This window comes from Melopsittacus undulatus, chromosome 7 (genome assembly GCF_012275295.1).
Source record: "Melopsittacus undulatus isolate bMelUnd1 chromosome 7, bMelUnd1.mat.Z, whole genome shotgun sequence".
Lineage (NCBI taxonomy): Eukaryota > Metazoa > Chordata > Aves > Psittaciformes > Psittaculidae > Melopsittacus > Melopsittacus undulatus.
In genome coordinates, this window is record NC_047533.1 from 69623562 (window position 1) to 69646695 (window position 23134).

Sequence of the window (23134 nt, forward strand, 5' to 3'; positions counted from 1 at the left end):
CTACTGGAGGGTAGACATGACATACAGGGTTTTGTGGGGCTTTTTTGCTTCATTTCCTTCACTGTCTGGCTTTCTGCATTGAACTACCAGCAGCTGACATGATGATTCATGTGAAGTCATGTATCAGTATATGAAACCACACATGAAACCCTGTTTTCCTGACTGCCTGACAATAAAGAAATTGAAGGTACTGTCCAAAGCGTAATTCAGGGAAACTTCTAGTGTATAGGGACCATTAAACAGAAGACTGATTTTAGGGAAGCAAAAGTGTACAAGGAAAGTGTCAGAGAAATTTTGTGTTACACACTCATGTAAAGATGCTTCAGGACTTATATATCCCATAAAAATTTGTGCTTGCTATGGTGGTCACTTCTCCATCTGTTACTTGTAAGGAGTGGCACTTACGTGGGGAGCTGTAGACTCATCTGCATGCTGCAGAGAAAAGAATCATTTGGACAAATTTGCATAACTATATCTGGCTTTAAAAACATCAGTTCAATTTCTGTCACTTTCTATTTCAACCTTCTTTCCTTCCTTCCTCTCTTCCTCTCCTCTTCCTCTCTTCCTCCCTTCCTCCCTTCATCCCTCTCTTCCTTCCTTCCTCCCTTCCTCCCTTCCTTCCTTCTCCCAGTGTTTTCTAGTATGTTTTCCCCTATTAGTAAACCTCTGTGAGTCTGACAGGCATCACTGAAGGAAGGTTTTAATTCAATTAAATTAAATAAAAGATACATCACTAAGTGATTTGACTCATCAAAATCTGCCTGTAATTTCATAGACGGCCACCGCAAATCATGGAGCATCAGCTTCAAGGACCGTATTTGTCACAGATTGCTTATTCATTATTGCTGTCATTAGTTTGGTGGGGAATGTGGTGGCAGATGAATGGTTTCTAGCCTGATTAAAAAAGATGATTTCTTGTAATGCCATAAAACCACCATCTGGTAAGCTTTGCTGTGTAAAGAAGTTCATGGTCAGCTGAATATGTAACATTTATGAATATGTAGCTTCTTTTCAGTAGATAACATGTCTGTGTATTTTTTAATTGACTGAGGCTCAGGAATTAGCTGTGGTAAAGTTTTTTAGTGACAACACAGTATTACTGGCAGGATGAATGTGTGCTTGTTACACAGACTCAGAGTAATTCCCTCTGCGTAAGCGCAAATGCCCTGCAAAGCAAGAAGTAAGACACATGGATAACTGCAGTTGTATGAAATGTTATGTTGCTGCACAATCATTTAGGCTTAAATACGTATCTTTTTCCTTTCATATACTAGGAGGTGCTGCTTGTTCTGGGAGTTCATCTCATTTAGGAGAAATGGAAGGGCACAAGGGGTTGGCGGGGTGTTTGACCTCTAGTTCACTTGCTCAATACTAGTATGCAAGCAAGTAAGCTGTAATCTAGCAGATAGAAGGTCTGAAGATGCTGTGAAATACTCATGTATAGTCTGATTACTGTTTGTGTTTGACATCACATACACCAGCTCTTCTTATATAGACCCATTATTGACAGCTCTCAGAAGAGAGGCTAAAGCTGAAATAAGAGTAGTTTGGATTTGGTTTTTTTTTTAAAGGATATGGGTGTGAAGGAAGTGGTGAAGATTTTGCCTTTGTTTCTGGTATAGATGGAATGTCTGGCATGATTATAGGTATCTAGTTTATTTGGAATACAACTTGAAATTCCTTTTACTGTTTGATCAACAGCCCTGCCTTAATATCTTCCAAGTTTTTACTAAGTCCTCTGCTTTATAATGTAATACTCCCAGGAAACAGGAGGCATCATCTGTCAGAAGACAGAAAACATGCAATGATTAAATGCATTTATTGTTTTCTGTGAAACCATGCCAGTTCCTCCCTCTTAATGTGAGCAGATGGAATTTTCAAGAGCTTTTGGTGTTACATTGAAAAGATTTAGGCCTCATAGTGTTTGTGTCTATAAAAAAATCTTAAGAGCCCCCAAAAGTTACTTGGTTTTAGATGAGAAATTATAAATGAATTATTTATTAGCAGAATCATCAAGCTAGAAAAGCTTTTTGGGTTTTTGCATGAAAACAAGATATCAAGATTTCTTTCTTTTGTAGTGAGCATCTCTCCTATAGCTTGTAACACTGATAACATTTCGGACAGCTGGTGGAGGGAAGGAGGGAAGTTGCTCTACCAGAAACAGAAGCAGTAATAATAATTGTTTTATTAAGACTTTAAATAACACAAGTGGCAACTGTCCTGATGCCCAAATGAATTCTGTTTGAACCAGCATGGATACTACTTACCTGCCCTTTACAATCCTGTAAACAGTCATGTTGTGTGGTTCTGTGGGCCACATCAAGACTGTGGCAATTTCATACCTCAGTAGCTATCTATTGGGAAACCTGAAATCTCCAAGCAGAAACTGTGGAAACAGCGTTGTAAATGGGAAAGAAACGTCTAAACCTTGCTTGGCAATGTGAGCTGTTCTGTTAGTGGGCTGGGGAAAAGCAAACTGTGACTTCACATAGGCAGAATTTCATGGGTAGAAGAATTTTGGACCTAAAGGAAACAAACACAACCCTGTTATTGATAGTATATGCAAAAATGTAACTGTGTCAGATAACCAAGGATCATTTAGGCTTTTATTCATTTTCAAGTACTTTTCTGATTAATGATCATTACTGTCTATGCATGTGAGCTTATTTTAAGTCTCTGGATATTGACATGTTTTTGAAATAAGAACATTTTTGCTGATCACAAAAGGATATTGGAACATGGGAACATTGGACAATGGAGTTTAAGTTAGGATTTGCAACTGTCAGGCATAAGGCCACAGGAAACACCTTTTCAGCTGAAAGTACATGGTTTAGGCAAGTAAGTGGTTGTATTTAATCATAAACTGGCAGGCTGTGATACAGTATAGTTGTGCCTAGAGAGCTAAAATGGGTAAGAGAACAGAGAGACCATGCTTTAGAGACGAGCAAAGAAATTTGCCCCTTACCAACCAGTAAGTGCAACAGCAAAAATGAGGTTAAATCTAATTCATTAATCATTTTGGTTTCAATGTATGTTTTTGTTTTAATCTTGCTTGATGTGCCAATTTCATTAAATACATTAATTGCTTGTGATTTGCAGTGTTTCCTAAGTGGAAAATGCTTTCCTGTTTATTGTGCCATCCAGCTGTTCGATTCCAGCATGGAAATGAAATAAACTTGTGTGTGTGCTTATCTCTGTCCCTTTGTGATTGGTTTAAAGGTGATGACACCATGACAGGAGATGGAGGAGAGTACCTTAGACCAGAAGACCTCAGAGAACTAGGAGATGACTCTTTACCAAGCAGCCAGTTCTTAGATGGTATGAACTACCTAAGGTACAGCTTGGAAGGAGGACGATCTGACAGGTATTTGCCTGAACGTGGCCTTTCTTATGATAGTTCTGCACACATTTTGTTCTAAATGTTTGAAATCCTGTTCCTGGGGACTGTTCTTTATCTAAGGGAGATATGGGATGCACTTGTCAACATTTCTTTGTTGGGTATGTCAGCATGGCACTTACCACATTGTAGGAAGAAAGTCTGGTCAGGAGAAATATCTCCAGACCAGACCAGAAGTGCATACAGTTGGCATTAATACTGTACTTGGAGTCTAGTGAAGTCTTTGTGATTCGTATTTGGTTCTTGAAAAGGCATAGCTTGCTTTATTGTCTTGGTGGTCAGGCAAAGGAAGAAGAGTCTAGCTGTTTATGAAGAGGGTTTATGATTCATCCTCATCTTTTCTGGTCATGAGTTAGGATGGGTGGGATAGGTGGAGAGGGTGTTTTAGCATTAGGTAAGCTGTTTTTTTAGAGTAGTTTGCTGGCTATGGGTATAAAGAAAGGAGCAATGCACTTGGTCATTCCACACTGGGTTGGCAGTGAGTATGTTGTCAGCAAGCATATTAACTCTTTCTCTTTCATCATAGTTGAAGTAGCAGGAAAGAAGAATTTTCCTTCTACTTGCACAGTATTCATGTTGTAAAAAAAAATAAAAATAAAATGTTGTGTGTTCAGTTCAGAAAACTTATTTACTTGCTTATATTTGACAAGTTGAACTTAAATCTTTATGCATTTGTGGAATAATAATGCCTGTGACTTTAATTTTATTTCCATTATCCATATATTTCCATATACAAAAACCCAAGCAAGGGAGCTCCCGTTCAGGAGGATAGTCCTTACTAGTGAGCATAAGTGTGGACTCAAACTGGCAGATTAACACCCACAGTTCTGGTTTACAACAGGTTACACAGAAATCCCTGTTTGGAAATGACAGTGTCTAGTGTAACTCAGTAATGCCTCCAGGCTTACTGCCTTCAGAATTGGGGTTCACTAAAAACCATGTTGAGGTCTTGGCAACAGAAGAAGTTTTTAACCTACCTCATTTTCCAATCTTGATTTGTATTCTGGAAGTATTTACAACGCTCAGTGAATTCAGTCAAATCCGTTCTGTTCACTTCAGTAGGCTATGAATTGCTCCGGAAGAAAAGATGTCAGGAAACAGTTCGCTTTGCCTCCCAGCATGTGTAAAGCCCTCAGCATTCAGGTCTTATGCCCTTGCAGTCTTTGTTGGCTTTTAGACAGCTCCAGTGAATCCATTGAAAATAAAGTGGCTTTTTAAATGTCAGAGGATATTTATGAACTACAACAGGATGCTTACAAATCTGAACCTTCTATCATGCCCTGTCAGTGGTAATGCATTTATTTTAACTTGTGTAGAAGTGATTGGGCAGGCAAGTGTCAAGCCAGTTTCTGCTCCCATTTAGAATATTTTAGGCTTTAAGTCCAGTCAATGAATATTAGTAGATTTTCACTGGCATGTAATTGATGTGTTTTATTTTGTGATGTATGAAAATCATTTCACATCCTGTTTCGAGCATGATTATTTTGAGATGAGGCAAAATTCTAAAGGAAGAAAGAATAAGAGAGAAAAGTACATCTTTCTGACTGCATGGTCTCATTTTCTGTCCCTGTCAGGTTACTGGCTGGGAGAGATTTCACAGGGACAGCTTTTTGTTTTTGCTTTTCTGTTAATGTGATTTCTGTGGTGTTATATGGCTTTGATTTTTCAAGAAATCCAGTATAGCAAACTAGTATTGTCAGTCTAGACTCACGTAACCTTATGCATTAAACAATTTGATTTAAAAACATGTATTTTTCTTTTGTAACCATCTTCCATATTTATTTTATTTTTCTGTCCCCTTCATTCTTTTTCATATGCTTTCATTAGCACCATGCCCAGGTAGGTATTACAGAGCATGAAAACATGTTGTCTCTATATCTTTCTATGGCACCTGTCTCTGTTCATCCATTTTGGAGGCCTGCTGTATGCCAGAAGGTTGGTCTGGAGAACCAAGGGAATGACACTGCAGTTGGAGATATGGTTTCAAAGGAGTGTGATATGTAGTGGGAAATATGGATCCAGCAGTGCTCTCTGTCTAGAAACTTCCCTGATTCTGTGAAGGTACTGTTAGCAAGGATCAGGAAGGTTGCAGTAGATCACAACAGACAGGAGCTGGCTGTCACCATGCTGCTGGGAAGCTTAGCCATTTTCCTTCTCTACATGGAGAAATAGTGATAGAATAAAACATAAAGAGAATGGAGTACACTAGTTGCATTCTCCCTCTGGATATTGAGAGCCAGAGCTGAATCAGGCCACATCAGATCACCAGTATTTGAAAAGGCTCTGATTCATTTTATGATCCTTCCACCTTTCTGATCTATGATAGGTGTTAGGAAGGTTTTCAGTCTTACTGAGAAATGTTTTCAAGGCTGATTTAATCAGTTTCCAATTACACCAGGCTCTTTTCCCAGCTTCTGAAACAACATGCACTTCCCACAACAGGAGATAACACTCAAGTGGACTAGCAATTGCTATAGCTCTGTCTAGGCTGGCAAATGGATGTGTAGTGTAACATGGTCTCTCAGTCACTCAGATTAGAAACTTGGCTAGAGCCTGCTGCTCTTATTCTCTGGATACCACCTAGGCTCTTTTCAGGGCTTAGAAGAGGTGGCTGACTCATGCCTGTGCATAACCTAACATAGGTAAGACATACCCTTATGTTCAGGAGCTTTGTGGCATTCCTGGATTCCCAAATTCAGTCTCTGGGGCTAGGTACTGTTGACCCCACAAACCACGTGAATTAAGATTTATCAAACAGGTTTGGGTTTTTGTTTTTTCTTTACAGGGTCCCTGAAGACTTATTACAATAATAAACAGTAAATTCTGTTCCGTGCCATTGCTCTTCTGTAACTGGACTCTTGTTTGAGTCAGTACCTTCAGTTTTAAATCTCAGAAGCTGAGTTTTAGCTGCTGGTTTAGCTGGTGCAGCACACAGAAGAGGGGCAGATAGATAACTAATCAGATCTAGTACATGCTTCCTTTCATTCAATATCTGTCCAGGACATGACATTAGCTGAATAGCAGAGCCTACAACTTGGATGGCAAACCACTTACAAGCATTGCATGACGCAGAAAAAAGCAGTTTTGGAAGTGTCAAACATTGCAGTGAATCAAGGATAATGATGGCAAATGGGGTCTGCTACTGAGGCTTATTTTTCAACCAAAGAACAAATGTCCACTGAAGTATTCATGTTGTGAACAAGCAAGTTGTACTCTGCCTACCCGATTCACACAAAAATGTTTAACCAATGTACTCTTCAGTCAAGATTCTGTTTCATGACATGTAAGAGATGATTTATTGTTGGTTTCTTTTTCTCAAGACTTTCGTAAGGCTCATACTTGTGTAATACCTATCGTTGCTTTCGGCTTTGCACACTCCATCTGGTATGCTGAATAGGCCATTAGTATAAGTCGGTGATCGATATTCTTCAATGTCATATATTGTTAATAAAAATAAGAGAACCATTTCCTTCTAAAAATGCATCAAAAACTGATGGAGTGAGTGTAGCTGTTGTTAATAAAGGCTTGCTGGTCTGAATCAGATGGTAAAATATGATTTCCAACCAGATCTGCTCTTAAAGCACTTGAATCTCGTGTCCATAATGTACATGACTTTCTTACTGCTAACTGCTGCTAAAGAATTATTCCTTAAAATTTGATGTGTTGAGATAAATAGCCTATTGTTCCCATCCAGTGCATTAGTCATGATAAATACTACTCATGGATGTGTAAGCCATGAAAAATAAACCACTTCCTTCAGTGATAGGTTCTATATTCCTCAAGATACAGAACAACATCACAGAGTACACATACAACATCGGAAGGTGATTAATCTGTTTTTAAAGAATCACTATTGTAATACTGCTGCTGGTAAATATTTAAATGACAAAACTAGTGCTGTTTGGTAGCAGAGACCCCGTTTACCTCAGTGTGTCCTGTGGTGTCTTATTTGTCCTTTTTTGCCTTTTTGCTAATGTATATTGCAGTTACGTTCTGAGCCAGTGCTTGGAAGCAGCTTACTTACAGCCTTGCATCTCCCATTGCTACAGCAACCAGTTTTCTGTAGGGTTGTGTGTACTTACAATGACAACACTGCTCACATTTGGACTGCCTCTCTAAAGGTGTGTTGGCATACTGAGGATGAGTTTTGTTTCACACAGGAGCTTGCGGCTGGCCACAATTCACCTTGCTGTGTGTACCTTCCAGGGGACAACGTCAAGCTTACTTATTTACAGTCTTAAAGGGAGAGAGTAGATCATAACAAGGCTTCAGAAAGGGTTCTTTCACCTTTGCTTCAGTTATTAGCATTCTGGTTTTCCACAGTGGTGTGCTTTTGTGACTTGCTGGAAAAAGACCTTTGGAGAGCCTTACTTAAAAGAAATTAATGCTCCTTATTATAAGGAAGCTATCATGCCACAAAGCTGAGTATCAAGTATTTGTGAATATAAAATAAACTGTCATCTAGATTAGTCTTTAGGTTCTGCAATTTGAAGCAGATCAGTCAGTCAAAAGACTTTGTGGCCCTTGATCAGCAAGGTAGCATACCACAGATCTGTAAAGCCCTGGTTTTTCCCCTGTGACTGTTATTCCCCCTGGAAGCTGCATCATATTGCTAATAGCATGCTTTCTTCATTCTCCCACTTGATCTATCATGAAACCTTTACAACATCATCTGTGCTGCTGATGCATTGCTCTGGCATCCTACCAACCTACAAGCCTGCGATCCTTCAGTTCAGACAGGTCCCACACACTGAGCCATGCCTCCTACCTGAGGGACAGTGCCATGATTGATGACACAGTTGTAATCCCCAGCCAGCAGGTAAGCAAATTCTCTTTAAGTTCACTTATAAACACAGAAATATATAAAGATTACAGTTTTAATGGTACTAATAATACCATGTTGTGTATGCCGCTTTATTTTAATATAAATCTTATTTCCATTGATATTTAATAGTGTATTATGCTGTGCAATATTAAACTCTATTCCAACATAAATGGCTAAGCTGTGTGAATATAGTACAGAGACTGTCTTCATAACGTTCTCCAGGTTAACTGATTTTTGAATGACGCTAACAGCCATTGGGCTAAATATTCAGGTCATTTAATGAACTTAAGGCCATTGTCCTCAAAGAAGCATGCTTATAGTTAAACAAACAAGCAAACAGATTTTGGGAAATGCCCCTTTGGTAAATCAAAGTATTTGTGTCACTGGAAACACTGACATATGATTACTTTGAGCAAGTACAAAACGTTCCAGTAAGTGGTTTCTATTATCTTAATGCTATTATTACTCTGTTCTCTTTAAAAATGTTTAAACACTTTAGGCATTACTATACCAAATATATCTTCTTATTGTTTGTTTGATGAATTGATTTTTTTGTAGTAAAAAGGAGGTGTTTTTTGCTTACCAAGGTCACAACTCTGGTCAAAGAAGCTGAAAGGAATTCATATCGCTTAAGCTGGGGCCCTGAAAACTTGGACAATGTGGCTCTTTCTTCCAGCCCTATTCATTCAGGGTGAGTGTATGAATTAGCTTGATACTAAAAAAAAGAGAAACAGAATACCTGCAGTGGCAGCAGCTTAAACTGATGCTTAACCAGGAGTCAGTTCATTGCCTCTGAGAGCTGTCAGTAACTTGTTATGATCTCTTAGGCTCTGATGATCAAGCAAACCTGAGTGGCAAGACTGTGCACTGAAATAATTGCAAGGCTTTTGGTCATGTTCAAGAGGAATGAATTATTGACACATGGATTCATGCATTTGTGTGGGTTTTGTGGAGACATAAATACAGTGCCTTTTAAAAGTCGGTAACTGAGACCAAGGGCCTAATCGCTCTAGATGATTAGTACTTCCTATGCTAGTGAAGTAGTTTAGGTAAGCATCAGCTCTAGTGTTTCTCATGATTTAAACTACATGAACTGTGGAATCAACAAGCAACCTAAATATCATGTGCTTTACAATTATTTAGCCGCTATATTTGTGTATTCTCACAACTGACTCTTTGTAAGCTTTTTCATTTAGGCAAGCTTACTGAAACAGAGTGAAAGAGGTCAAAATGCAGGCCCAGACAAATTCATACTTACAAAGTTTATTCTGGTTGCTTCAAAATCTGGGTGCATTTGTTTTAAGTGCTCTTACTTACTAGATTTTAAGTAGTTTTATTCTTTACACTAAATTCTACACTTGTGTCCTGCTGTCAGGTTTGATAAGGCATGTGCAGGTGAATTCATAAGAAACTGATTTCATAGGAAAGCTCTGTGGAGCTGCATTGTCCGCAGCATTGCTGGACATCACAAGGAGATTTTATTGTCAATTGCAACAGAATTTGCAACAATCTTGCAAGAGTCCATATCTTTCAGAAAATAACATTGGAGTCCCATTTGGAATGACAGTCAGTCCTGGTCTAGAAGAGAAACAATATCGTCTTATTGCAATTTCAGATGGACTGATTTGTCACACATATGAAGTTTGTTTGTTAGTTGGTAGCAGGGTATTTGGCTGTGACCAGTGCTTTTTGCATTTGCCTTTCTTCAGATCCAAACTAACAAATCTAACAGAAATACTTAATATGTACATATAAATGGTTTATGTCTACACTTATGTCAGAATGTAAGCTTTAAAATTGTTTTGGTGGTTTATTCAAACACTAAATAGTTCACTGACTGTTTCAAAAGGATATTGTTATTTTTCACTATCAGAAAGGTAGGTCTCACCAGTGATTGCAAAGGATAAACTAGATGCTTTCTAGGAGAGTGGCATTTATTTCTTGGATGTGCAGTCATTTTGTATTTTTCTTTTAAAAACTGTTAGTGCTATTTAGACCTTTCTGGTTGATCAGGGTGCTAGTGGTAGAATAAGAATATTGGATTTTAATAGGAGCAGTAATGTCTGCAGCCTCGTATAAAATAGTGACATTTAATATGACACAAATAATTATGTTCTTCTTACACTACCAACCAACTTGCCACTAAATATTGTGGTAAATAAACCTTTAGTAGTGATTACTTAGCCTGTGGAAAAGACTGTGCAACACTTCTTATCTTGCTTAGACTTGTCCAGGTCATTAAGTTATCATAAACTGTTGGGTGCCTCTTGTTTACACCTCTTTTTTAGGAAATACATTGACCACTAGAGTTCTGCTTGTAAGTCCTTATTTTAACAGTGAAATAATCATATGAGTACTGTGGGAGTGATTTTCGCATTTACTTAGCTGGAAAAGCAAATATGTTTGTTATTTATGCCCTCTTGTGACCTACACCCTCTTTCCTATGCAGACATGCTCCATTATCAGGTTCTTGTGAATTAGTGACACTGCTGGCATTTCAGGTGCACACACTGCAGCAGTATGTATCTGTCATGGAAGAAAACTCTTAGTGTTGGAAGAGAAATCCTATATAAGCATTGTTAGTGGCTTAAAGCAACGATATGGCCTCAGTTTTGCCTGGGACACTGGAAATATATTAAATTCACACTATGTTTTATAAAGTAACACATCAGCAAAGCATTGAACAGTACTTTATTTGACACAGATTATCTTAACGTTTGTGTTCTGTGCAATATGGAAAAAGAAAACAGACAGTATTCTTTCCCTGCAGCACCTCAGTGGCTAACCCCAAATTACTGCCGAATTCCTCCTGATCTCCCATTGCAGGGGTGGATCACAGTGTAACACACCCAAGGAATAAAGGAAATCTAGAGAGAATTTTCCTTTGGTGTGGCATTTCCCAGGTGTATATTTTACCCTTTGCATAACTAACCAAAGCTTCTCCTATGCTTGAAATTTCAGAAGGGGACAATGTTTTAACCATCCGCTTAAAATTTCGATAGAACTGTTGTTTCAGTGTGTTGATAATTTCATCAATAAGGAAAGAAAAGCAAGATCTTTCTAGGGCCCTTGGCAGCTATTTGAAAACAAGGAAATAAATATCTCTTTATTTAATATCACTTTTTTGATGCTCACCATCTCCTGGTCATTTTACATGCCCAGCACTTTCCAAATGATTTCATATACTGGCTGAAGGAAAAAGTAGTAATTCCTGCATTCAAACTACTTGTCAGCAAATCAGATTTACTTCTGATAAAACTGTCTGATCTGACATGTTGAGCAAAGAATCTCTGAATATGCCATAAAGATTGGGTACTAAATATCCAATAAGAGTTTTATCGCTTTGCTTAGTAATATTAGGGGATATTACACAGTGTTATGACAGGCAGAACTAATGCCTACATAAATGCACATGCATTTTGCATTTTTAATCTCAAACCTCACAATATCCTGTTGCAAAACAACACATATTTTCATTAAGTTGGAAGGCAAAAAACCACTGAAATGAAAGACTTCACTTGCAGCATTTAGACATTGCTTGCCAGTATCATGTTCTTACCCCACAATAGTGAAGTGTGAATGGTAAAGGTAAGGCTGACTGTAGAGTTTTGAAGGATAAATTATATGCAAAACGATGTTGTTTTCATATCTGGCTTCTGGTGATACAGTGAAAATAAATCCCACAATTTATTTGTATAGCTTATATTTCTAAGAATGTTACTGACAAGTATGTAAAGGTATGGTGGATAAGAGGCAAATCTGACACAGTGTCAGGAACACGGCATTGTGAGGAAGGACCTCTTGGTTCATGATTGGTTTTTTGTTCTAGAGCACCTCTGCAGCTTTTCAAACCCTGACTTGCTTATGGTAAAACTTTGGTTTAATGACAAATATTGATTTATTTTATATGATTTTTTAAACAAGTCCCTATTTTACTAATTGGTGATCCAAGCATATCAGTACTTGTATCTGACAGAATTAAGTAGCTGGGGTGTTTTTAGTGAATTTACCTTTGTGGAAGTTGTTCCTTCCATCAGTGAAAAAGGGAGAAAAAAGAGGGAATGGGCAGCTTGAACTGTGACAAATAATGTGAATTATCATTCTTAGCTGCGTATCTGCCAAAAAGGAGGCTGGATCCTTGTTAACAAGGTAAACAAACTATATTTCAAGTGTTGTATTTCGAATCCATAATGTTGTTTTCTCCAGTATGAGATTAATTTTTTGGGTAATAGTTATGGAAACAGGACCTGGCAGCGACCAGCTGATAGTCATTTCTAAAACCTAAGTCTGAATTGTTTCAAATTATACCATAGTCTTTATGACCTTTGTTCAGAAAGTTACAATCAGGCAGAAGACTGGGTCTGTTTCGTGAATAGCAAGTGGCTGTTCATGTCAATGGAAGAAAGTGGCAATGGAGATGTGTATCATAAAAAATGTCATCGAACAAGTAACTGACAATGTGACACATTGCTAAGAGCCTAAACAGGTCAAAGAGAAAGTCTGAAATTTGTCATTCTGTAGTGCAGAACAAAAGGAGGACAAGAAACATGCTGAAATGCAAGAAAGTGGATGACAGAATATACTAATAGGACAATTGAAGAAAAAAAATCATGGTTTATTGTGTTATCAGAAACAGTGGCTGGAATTACCTTAGATACCTTACCCCTTGATATACTGTGGTCAAATTTAAGATGTGGATACCTAAACCATGCTGCATTTCACCTAATCTAGTTCTAGAAGGTGTACTCAGGCTCTAAGTGTACATTTCAGGTATATGACTTCCAGTTTGAGAACGTGTGTAGAGAAACCAGATCACTCTAGCTTTATTGCTCTACTAGTAGTAACTCTTTGTAACCAAGGATGTCTGTGTAGGCTTATTTTCCATACTACTGATTCCTACCTTTTCATGTGTAATGAATATGCATATATATGTATATGTTCATGTGTTTAGTTTAGAAATCTCTTTCATTTTTTCAATATTTCATTTAACTCATTCTTTTTTTCCCCTTTCTTTTCCTTTTTGATGTTAAATCATCTATTCTATTACAGACGGTCTTCTCCATATCTTGATCATGACAACAGCAGGTGAACTTCTGCATAATTTCTTTCTATAATACATTGCACTTCTCACCCACCCAGTTTATTTTCCTCTCTTGCCTCACTTCAGGATGCTTTAGTGTTTTGATAATGCATGCTAGCCAAGAGAAAAGAGACTACTAGTAATTACTGCTACACATGGCCATAGTATCTGTAACAGCAGTTACACATGGCCCTATTTATCTGGTTAGACAGTAAGCATCCACTTTCTCTCATCTGCTGTGTTCTCTGTAAGAAAAAAATACTGGATGCATAATAAGTGCACTACAAAGACTTAACAAAGCTCCTTATAGATTTCTAGATAGTTTGAACCATTTATTTAATTAACAAGACATTGTTAATTAACAAGACATTTTCTCTGTTGGTGGCATGGTTTAATATTACTAAAAGGAAGGACTGCACCTCTCCACCCACTAATCTAACCCAAACCATTGCAGATAGGTTTAGTTTTTGCTGTTATATTGCTTAGGGAGTTTTCCAAATTGTGAAACCCTATTAAAACTAGCAGAATAACAGCACAGACCCAGTATATTTATTTTTTAATGCCAGATGAATTTTTTGTGTGACCTCAGTTAATCAATGATTGAATCACTGGCACATTGTGTCCTCTACAGAACACCTGAAGCAGTACTTACCCAATGGAAGGAGATGACCTTCACTTGGCAAACTGTTTGTTGGCACAGTGCCTTTTCATCTCCTTTCACAGAGCTGTATAAGGGTGAAAACCTTAAATGTTCATCTTAAATGTAAAATTATTAAATACAAACTTAAACTACAAACCCGTATTTTTAGGTCATGTCACACAATCTCCCTTTAGTTGACTAGTGCAGTGAAGACAATGTTATCAGAAGTTAATACTCTAGTGGTTTCCTGTGTAGGATCATGTTTTTTGTCCTCCTGGAATGTGTAGTTTGCCTTGTTGATGTCTGGCATAGTTGCAGCCTGATGAAAAGCACATTGAGGTTGTGGAATGACTTGCTGTTGACTTCAGCAGGAGCTGGATCAAGGCATTGTTTCTTCATTTCAAACTGCCAGTTTTCCTCTCCAGCTGAACCCTTTACAATGGCTGAAGCACCCTGTTTGTTTCTACTTCTTCACTCTGTGACTAACACTGAATTGCTGCTATCTCCTTGTTTCCCAGTTTCTTTAAAAAAGTAAAATAATATATGCAGAAAAGTTGTTAAATGTGTCCATGATGGATGTGTTCTAGTTAGAGCTTTTTCTTGCTCCCTGCTACCTGATGAGAGCATGTGTGCCTGCCTAGCTGAAAAGATGATTGAACCCAAACTGAGCATATGAAAGTGGTGGTGTATTGATTTGGCCTACTCTGGGTTTGTGTGTTCACAGAACTATTGCCTGTTCTAGAAAGACAATTCACATGCTGGGTTTGCATGGCTCCTCAAATGATTCTGCAGAATAAGATGTGTGTTAGAGTGCTAACGTGCTTGCATTCACAGCCACCTGACACTGTGACTATTCTACGAAGCTATTTACGTGACACTGATTCTTCACAAATCATAGAATCATCGAATGGTTTGGTTTGGAAAGGACCTTAAGATCATCTTGTTCCAACCCCCTGCCATGGGCAGGGGCACCTCACCCTAGACCATATCACCCAAGGCTCTCCCTGCCTGGCACACAATCAATCACGCAATAAGTATAACACAATAAGTACCTGTTTTCACACCACCCTCCCCACTGCTGACATGTTCAGTTTTTAGTTTATTTGTTCTGATATTATCTTTTGAATGAGCACAGATGCAGAATAAAACCAAGTTAATTCTGCATGAATGAAATCAGCAAAATTAATAACTTGGTCTCAGATCTGAAATGCAGTTATTTCATGAAAATACACCACAACATTTTGTCCTTGTAAGGTGGATAAATCCAGTGCATGCATATTGTCTGTGTTCTGTTTGAATGGAACCATTTTCTCTGCTCTCTGCAGAAGGCATGGAAACAGCCTGAAAGGTTTAGGGGCCTTCTATATATACCCTCAATGAGAACAATGCTGTAGCCAAGGTTATTTGATGCAGTTACCTTTCATATGGCAATTATGTAGTTTTCAATTGCTGTAGAATTGAAAAGAATTAAAAATCCTCTCTAATTTATGAGTAAGTTTTGCTAAATTAGAGGAGATTGGATGATGCTTGATCTACCTGCTAACTATGAGTTTAACAGAAGCGTGTACAGACTCCCCTGCAGTATGTAACTTTTTCCTAGAAAAGAATTGCGTTTGTTATTTATATTTTTCTTGAAAAGAAAAGGAAAAAGAAAAGAGAGAAAAGAAGAAAATAAAAGAGAAGGGGAAAAAAAAGAAAAGGAAAGAAAAGAAAAGTGAAGTGTCATGGTTTAAGCAACCCAGAACCATGCAGCTGCTCGCTCACTCCCCGCTTCCTCCCCCACTCCCAGAGGGATGGGGAGGAGAATTGAAAGACTGTGACTCCCATGGGTTGAGATGAGAGCAGTCCAGTAACTAAGGTATAACACAAACCACTGCTGCTACCACCAATAATAATAATGGTAAGGGAAATAACAAAGGAAAAGAATACAGCCGCTCACCACCCACTGACCCAAGCAGTAATCTAGCCTTTCCAGGTAATGGCCCCCATTTTATATACTGGGCATGACATGCTATGGTATGGAATACCCCTTCGGCTAGTTTGGGTCAGGTGTCCTGTCTCTGCTTCCTCCTGACTTCCCCTCCTCCCTGGCAGAGCATGAGACTGAGAAAGTCCTTGGTCAGAGTAAACATGACTTAGCAACAACTAAAAACATCAGTGTTATCATCGTTGTTCTCAGGCTGAAAGTCAAAAACACAGCACTGCACCAGTTACTGTGACTGAAAAAAATGACTGCTACTGCTGAACCCAGGACAGTATCCACCCCTTATTTCATACCATTCATGTCAGGCTCAGGTCTCACATTTTCCAGTATACCATCACTCTTGCCTCATATAGATAGATAGATAGATAGATAGATAGATAGATATACAGCCACACACACAAAAAGAGAGTTACCATTCCTTAGTGCATTCCAATCCCTATAAAGCCACTGAGTTCGTCTGGTCCATGATGTCAGGCTCCATCTCCTGTAACAGTCTTTCAGAGCAGGAGAGGCTGTGTGCAGTGTTGGATTGTTGCCTGCTGATGATACCGCAGAACTCGTCTGGTTTCATCAAAGTTCATTCTTTGTTGGGATGATGGTTGGAGGGAAGTCAGGGCCAGTCGCTGGTAACCTGAAGATACCTAGTGGGTAGGCTATAGAAGTGCTACACAGCAGGCAACAGTATACAATTGAGTTCATCAGCTGTTATCTCCTAAAATCAAATCCCCTTGAGGTACACGTTGGATTTCCCCATCTTCCCTCTTTACCCACCAGCTATGTCCAGGTCCCCAAGCAAAAGCAATCCCGTGAGTGAGTTTGCCTTTACCTGAAGCAGGAATAACCCAGGCTGTCTTCTCCAGCAAATTCTTTATGTACACCACAGGAACTTTATCCCCTTCCACAGTTCTGACTGGGCTGGTAAATGTGTATCCCAGGGTAAATGTGTATCCCAGGGTTTGAAAGTCCTGGTTTCCCTTGACATACAGATTCTGAGTTTGCTGCTTTAACTAATAATCTGCTTTGATTTTGAATCATCACTTAATTGAAATTTAAGTTCTTGCTATGGGCTGCCAAGATAAGCTGAAATCAGTGCTAAAGAAGGATGCTTCCAGTATATATATAGTTATTACAGGAAGGACATTTAGAACATCTTCTGAAATGGACTTTTGCTGATGGAAAGTACATATTATTTTGATGCATTGCTTGATCAATCAGTTCAGTTATTTTGTCCACCTTGGTATTAAAGGGCTCACAAGAATGTTTTCCTATTCATCAGCTGTCCAAAGTTTTCTCCCATTTGTATTGTTTTCCATCTTCTCAGTTTTCCTTCATTTTCCCCAACCAGTTAGTCTGCTAAGGTTTTCCTTCCCCTGTTAAACTATCTTTAACCTCATTTAAAAATTGTATCTATTGTATCTACGTGGAGTTCCTCTAAGTTACTTTTGTTTCTTTTCAATTTTCTTTCTTTTTTAAATTAAATTATTATATTAAATTATCATAAAAGTATGTAAGGAACATTTAGCAGACGAATACTTCTAGGGTGTCCTCTTTCTTTTTCTCTTCTAGTGATAACCTGCAAGAGTTTTCTGATTCCCTTTAATCCCTTTTATTTTGTTTTTCCTCTTGAACTCTTCACAGCCATTTGCATTTCTTTTTAATGAGTCCTCTCCCTTTCATTCTTTGTACATAGTTGTTGGCAGTAGCATTAGTTCTTCCTGTGACTGGAAAACATGGAATGATCCATGTATTCTACTTAGCCAAAAGTCACTTTTTTGCACAAGAAAGTTGGCATTAGCAGAGGGTGCCCTTGGCAGAAGAAGGCTCTTTAGGAAGTTTGATATCAGAGCAGGGAAGACCAATGCAAGGATTGAACGGGTACCTCTCAGGGATGCTAAAGCAAAGCACTGGCTCTCTGCATGCAGCACACAACAAAGCTTCAGGGAGTCTGTATGATTTTAGGGATATTCATATGCTAGAATTAGGTGTTATTGTCTTTTGACCATGGGAGTTTATTGAGATAATGTGCCATTTCCCAGAGTGATGCCTTAATCTACCAGTCATTCCTGCTAGTTTTGTCTGTTCATTTGAGTACAATCTCTTCCTATTTCAGCCTTGTCACTTAACAACATCTGGCCAAAGAAACATTAGGGAGAGGAAAAATAATGCATGTGTGCAATGGCAACAAAATTGTTAATGTGCATTTTACTTTTCCTCTATATTAGTCATACCATTCTTTAACTTTTCTAAATACACATTTCAGAAAGAATGGTTTATGTCATGTGTTGGTTTTGTATAGGTTATTTGCATGTTGATATACACAGTCCTTCAAAAGGTCAAAGCTTTCCTAGTCCTGGAACAGTAATGTCATCATCCAGAGTTCCGCATTTCATCTGGGGGTCTATTTCTGTGATACAGCACAAACCTATTTTTTGGTGTATATCGTGGTGAACGCTTCTGTTTGCCAGATTGTGTCTCATTATTTAGTAGGTGATAGAAACAGCTGGTTTTACCCTGAATAGTAATGCCCTGCTGTTTTTATTCTGTTTTCTTGATGTTCCAGTGATACTTGCTTGGTTTCAGCAATCGATTACTGATAGATGCTGTGGTAGATTGACTGACAAACCCACCAGCACATTCAGTAAACTTGAGCTGAAGAAAAGAGATGCAACTTTAAGGCCTGAACATACAGAGCTATCCCTCTGCATCTTGAGTGCTTGCTAGAGACAAATGCCACCCTCCATTTGTAGTTGATCCGTGTTAGATCCTGAGTTTTACAGGTGTGAGAACACAGGGTAAGACTGTGTGTATGAGGTGAGATACAAGCTTGTTACAGATGGTCAAAATCAAAGAGTACTCCTGCTTCTTTAGCTTTTATATTGGTTTTATGCCACAAGCTGGTTATCTTAATTGTTGAAGTGTGTAAGGTGAAACAGCACCACGATTTCAACACTCTGCTTATCTCTTAGTCTGAAAGGAAATCACTACAAGGAGAAAAAGGACTGTATTAAAAGCAATGGAACCCATTATTGTGCTCAGAAGGGGGTTATTTGATTTGGACCCTTACCTTTTGTGTCTATGTATTCTTTTAGCAGTTAACCATGGTTTTGGCATTGCTGAGACACATGGCTAAGGAGGACATGAAACAGATAGATGACCTAGCAGTAATATTTCAGTGATGGACAGCAAAAGAAGGCTATCTGGTTTTAAAGTATGCAATCTTGAGTAGTATGTCAATAATGGAAATAACTGAATCCTAGAAATTGTATTCATGATGTCTTACACAATGAAAAATGTGAATGTTAATTTAATTCAGTAAGTGCACTCATTAGGTTTGGGTAATTGTGGGGGTGGTGTTTCTCTTGCTCCTAGTATTAGCATCAAAATGTGAAACTCTTCTTCCAGCACTCAGTGTTATTAACTACCTCTAAATGCATCCATCGTAATAGAGACTTGGACCGATTCTCCGAAATGTAATTCAGAACCACTTTGATAGAGCTACAGTATTATTGCAACAATGGAGCATTTAGTATCTCTTAAGCTCTTCTTTCATCTGTGCTTTAATATGTATAAAGTGTGTGTTTTGTGAAGGAGGCTTCCAAGCTCTCAGATCATCCCCATCAAAGCTGTAAAATGTTTTCATTTTCTTTTTTTCCCCCCTTGTTAAAACCACAGAAACACCAACCTCTAAGGAATGAGATAATGGTTGTACTACCCAGACTTTTACACTAAACAAAGCCTAGAGGTATATGAATGGCAGTAGAATAGGAGACTGCATGTGTGAGAAAGAATGGCATCCGTGGTGCATGGTGTGCTTCTGACTGGCGCTTGTGGCTCCTTTCCATCACCCATCTTTCTGATTTGCACGGTGTGTTGAGTGTTGTGTTCTTACAGCATGTGGAATTACTTGTAGCTGTGTGAACAAGAAATGGATGCAATGTTTGTTGCACAGAATGGTCAAGGGAATAGTGGAAAAATACCTGGATTTGTTACTCATGTTATAAGGGCTTTTCTCTATTGCAGGTCCTTCAGTAGCATTTCTGCGACTCCCAGTGTGATGATTCTATTTTAGTGGCTAGAAGTAGGCCTGATACCATTCTGTCTCATCTACTCTTATTTTCACTTCCAGCAACCTGGCATTCCCATCCCACATCAGGCATGATCCTAAGTCATAAATCAGTTAAAAAAATAAAGGAAATTTAAGTAGTTCTACACCTTTCCCAGGAATGTCCCCAGTCTTTGTAACAAACTTGTCAAAATCTACCTGTTGGTTATATGTGGCACTATTGAATGTTCAGGAGAAAAGAAACTTCATGAAATGTTTTTCTCCCTTTTAAAGAAAAAGAAAGGAATAAGAGGGCTCTCTAAAGATGATTTTCTGCATCTGTAGGTTTTCCACTGGGACATTGTATTGCTGTGGAAAGTAATGCGGAAAGACAAAAATCCATAAATGAACTTCTTATTTAGTGACTGCAGGTATTGTCACATCACCAAAATCCCAAATTTGCCCTCAAACAGTAAGGATGTGTTGTGTCTTTACATAAATAGGTGCTAGCTCCACTCATGTAATATGAATTGTATCCACATGCTCCATAATGACATTTTATTTTGTCTTTTTTAAGTCCAAAACCATTTTTTGTTAGAAATTATAGTTTATCAAATAACTAGAAGATCATACAGATATCTTAAAGACACCCCAAACCCCAGTAATCACTCCAATCAGAATTGGCTTTATATCCATGAGTCATAAATAATATTCTTCAATAAAATAACTAAAGAGTGCCAAATTTACAGTGGAGATGCATGCAGGTACAGAGCAGTGATATTTGCAGTTGACTTTGTCTCTAATAGGTAGAGACACATGTGCTCACATTTATTAGTGACTGCTGGTATTTGTCCCAACAGCAGCACTGTAAAATATGACTTTCTGTGAAGACCTCTTAGATAGCAGATGTTAGTTTAACTAATAAATGATCTTAGCATGATTTTGTGCTTCACATGGGAGAAAGGCTCTTTCAAATTGTACATCCTGAGAAACAGCGACATGTACATACGTAGTTTGTTACCTATGTGGAACGTAACCAAAGGCACTTTGATGTGGCTTGTATCTAATTTTCTCCCCCCTGATTTTTCAGCTTCCTGGTTAGTTTCATGGTAGATGCTCGTGGAGGTGCCATGAGAGGCTGCAGACACAATGGACTCCGAATCATTATTCCTCCACGGAAATGCACTGCTCCAACACGAGTGACTTGCCGGTTGGTGAAGCGTCACAGACTGGCCACCATGCCTCCTATGGTGGAAGGTGAAGGTCTGGCCAGCCGCCTGATAGAAGTGGGACCTTCTGGTGCTCAGTTTCTTGGGTAAGGGCTGTCATCTGCCCTAATGGAAAATATTCAATCTATTTTGGTCTGTTTGCAAGTTGCACTGAAATGGTTCCTGTATCAGAAAAGATGCTTGTAACATATAGTAACAGGCCGGCTGTGTGAAATACAAATCAGTTGTTAGTTGACAATTCACAAAGCTTTTATGCCTTTTGCTTTGAAAAACAGGTATTTTAACCACTAGCACTAAGATTACTGTGCTTCCTTGCATAGAATTATTACTCAGTGTTGTGGTATTATAGTGGGACAGGACCCTTTGCAGCCAGGGAATAACTGCATCTAAGGCATAATTAGCACAGCACTGATCTAAAGCCCAAATGTAAAGCCTGCTACATGTGCAACACAAGTAACTGCTGCGTCTTTTAGAGACTTGTGTTGTGTTACCAGCCTATCAGGGAAGCACAGTGCCTTTGATTTTTCTGGGGTTGAAATTGCTAAATTAAGCAATGGGACAACCCTGGAATTTTTTGGCTGTCTTTTTTGTCCTATGCTGCAAACCCCATAGAAAGATCAGTTTTGTGGTTGCTGCTGAGCTTGTTGTAGGGATTTTCAGCTGAAAGAAGCAGTTCTCCACACTTATTTGTTTTACCAACTGTTCTCCCTATCAGCTGCGGCATCCAAAAGTGGATGATTGAAGGAACCCCTTCTATTACAATAAACAGTTTCATTCAGGAATTGTAAAAACAGTGACTCTGTAAACAGGAATAGTTACAATCCATTTAGGAACAAATCAGTTGCTTTAAAATCCTATTATAATGGGCAGTCATCAGAGCCTCTACCTTCGTTAGTGCTTTTGCTAAAAGGTTGAGCTGAGGGAGAGACAATAGGTGATTGGTTGCTTTTAACTGCCCACTGCATTTCTATGGAGTGTGAAAGGAGAACATACCCAAGACATCTTCTGCCCGTTTCACTGCTCCTGTAATCTGGTTAAAAAGCAAGAGCAGTTCTAATACGCTGGAAATGTGATGCTAAGAGCAAGCCAGACTCCTTTTGACATACAGGCTAGCTCTTAATATCACAAGTAACAGCAAACAAGCTATTAACTGGATGCTTTATACTACCAGGTAGTTTTTAAAGAGAAGTAGAAAGAAAGAAGAAGAGCAGAAGAAATATTGTGCTGTCCCTTTTAGTCCTACCATTATCTTTGTCATGCACAAATTGATCGTAAAGAGTGTCTCCCATTTTATTCTTAATGGTTCTTCTACCTGATGAGAATGTTTCACCTGGAAGACATAGCATAGTTTTATTCATTCTCAGATCTCTGTGACCTTCCTGCAAGAGGTTTAGATGTTGTGCTAGCAGTGAAATCAGAAAATTACTGTAACATTTACAGAGATGCATTCTAAGGTCTGAATTCTGTTCCCATTGAGTTCACTGCTAAAACTTCCTTTCCCTTCCCATAAGCAAGAAATATCCTAAATTCAAGGAAACTAATTTCGCTCATCACCAAATTGTCATCCCTAGGATGAAACTGTATTCAGTGTACAGCCTAATTCCACTCTGTGGACCAGATGGGTGGCACTGGCATTCTGGCACAAAAAAATACATAAAGCTTATTTATGTTCTTTCTTTCACTGCTGCTTTGGATGTACTCAGTAAACTTCATCTGCCTACGGCTCCTCCCCCACTTAATGAGGGAGAAAGCTTGGTCAGCCGAATCCTTCAGCTGGGGCCTCCTGGAACCAAATTCCTTGGGTAGGAGAGACAAAACAAATTGATGGATGCTGACCTCCCCATTCTCCTCCTCCTTCTGCAATATCATTTTTTATGTCATTATGCCCATGATATTGTCTCTGTCATTTGCAATCTTGTATACCTAACCCTTAGTGG

General features: G+C 38.6%; 1 protein-coding gene across 1 annotated transcript in view; it reads left to right on the forward strand.

Moving 5' to 3' along the window:
* The window catches only part of LOC101873589 (ankyrin-2), a 263057-nt gene that overhangs the window by 203919 nt on the left and 36004 nt on the right, over nucleotides 1-23134 (forward strand). Inside the window, exons 24-27 of the mRNA XM_034064591.1 lie at nucleotides 3220-3364; nucleotides 8114-8216; nucleotides 8810-8913; nucleotides 21059-21283. Coding sequence (XP_033920482.1) covers nucleotides 3220-3364; nucleotides 8114-8216; nucleotides 8810-8913; nucleotides 21059-21283 — 577 coding nt within the window. The remainder of the gene's footprint in view (nucleotides 1-3219; nucleotides 3365-8113; nucleotides 8217-8809; nucleotides 8914-21058; nucleotides 21284-23134) is intronic.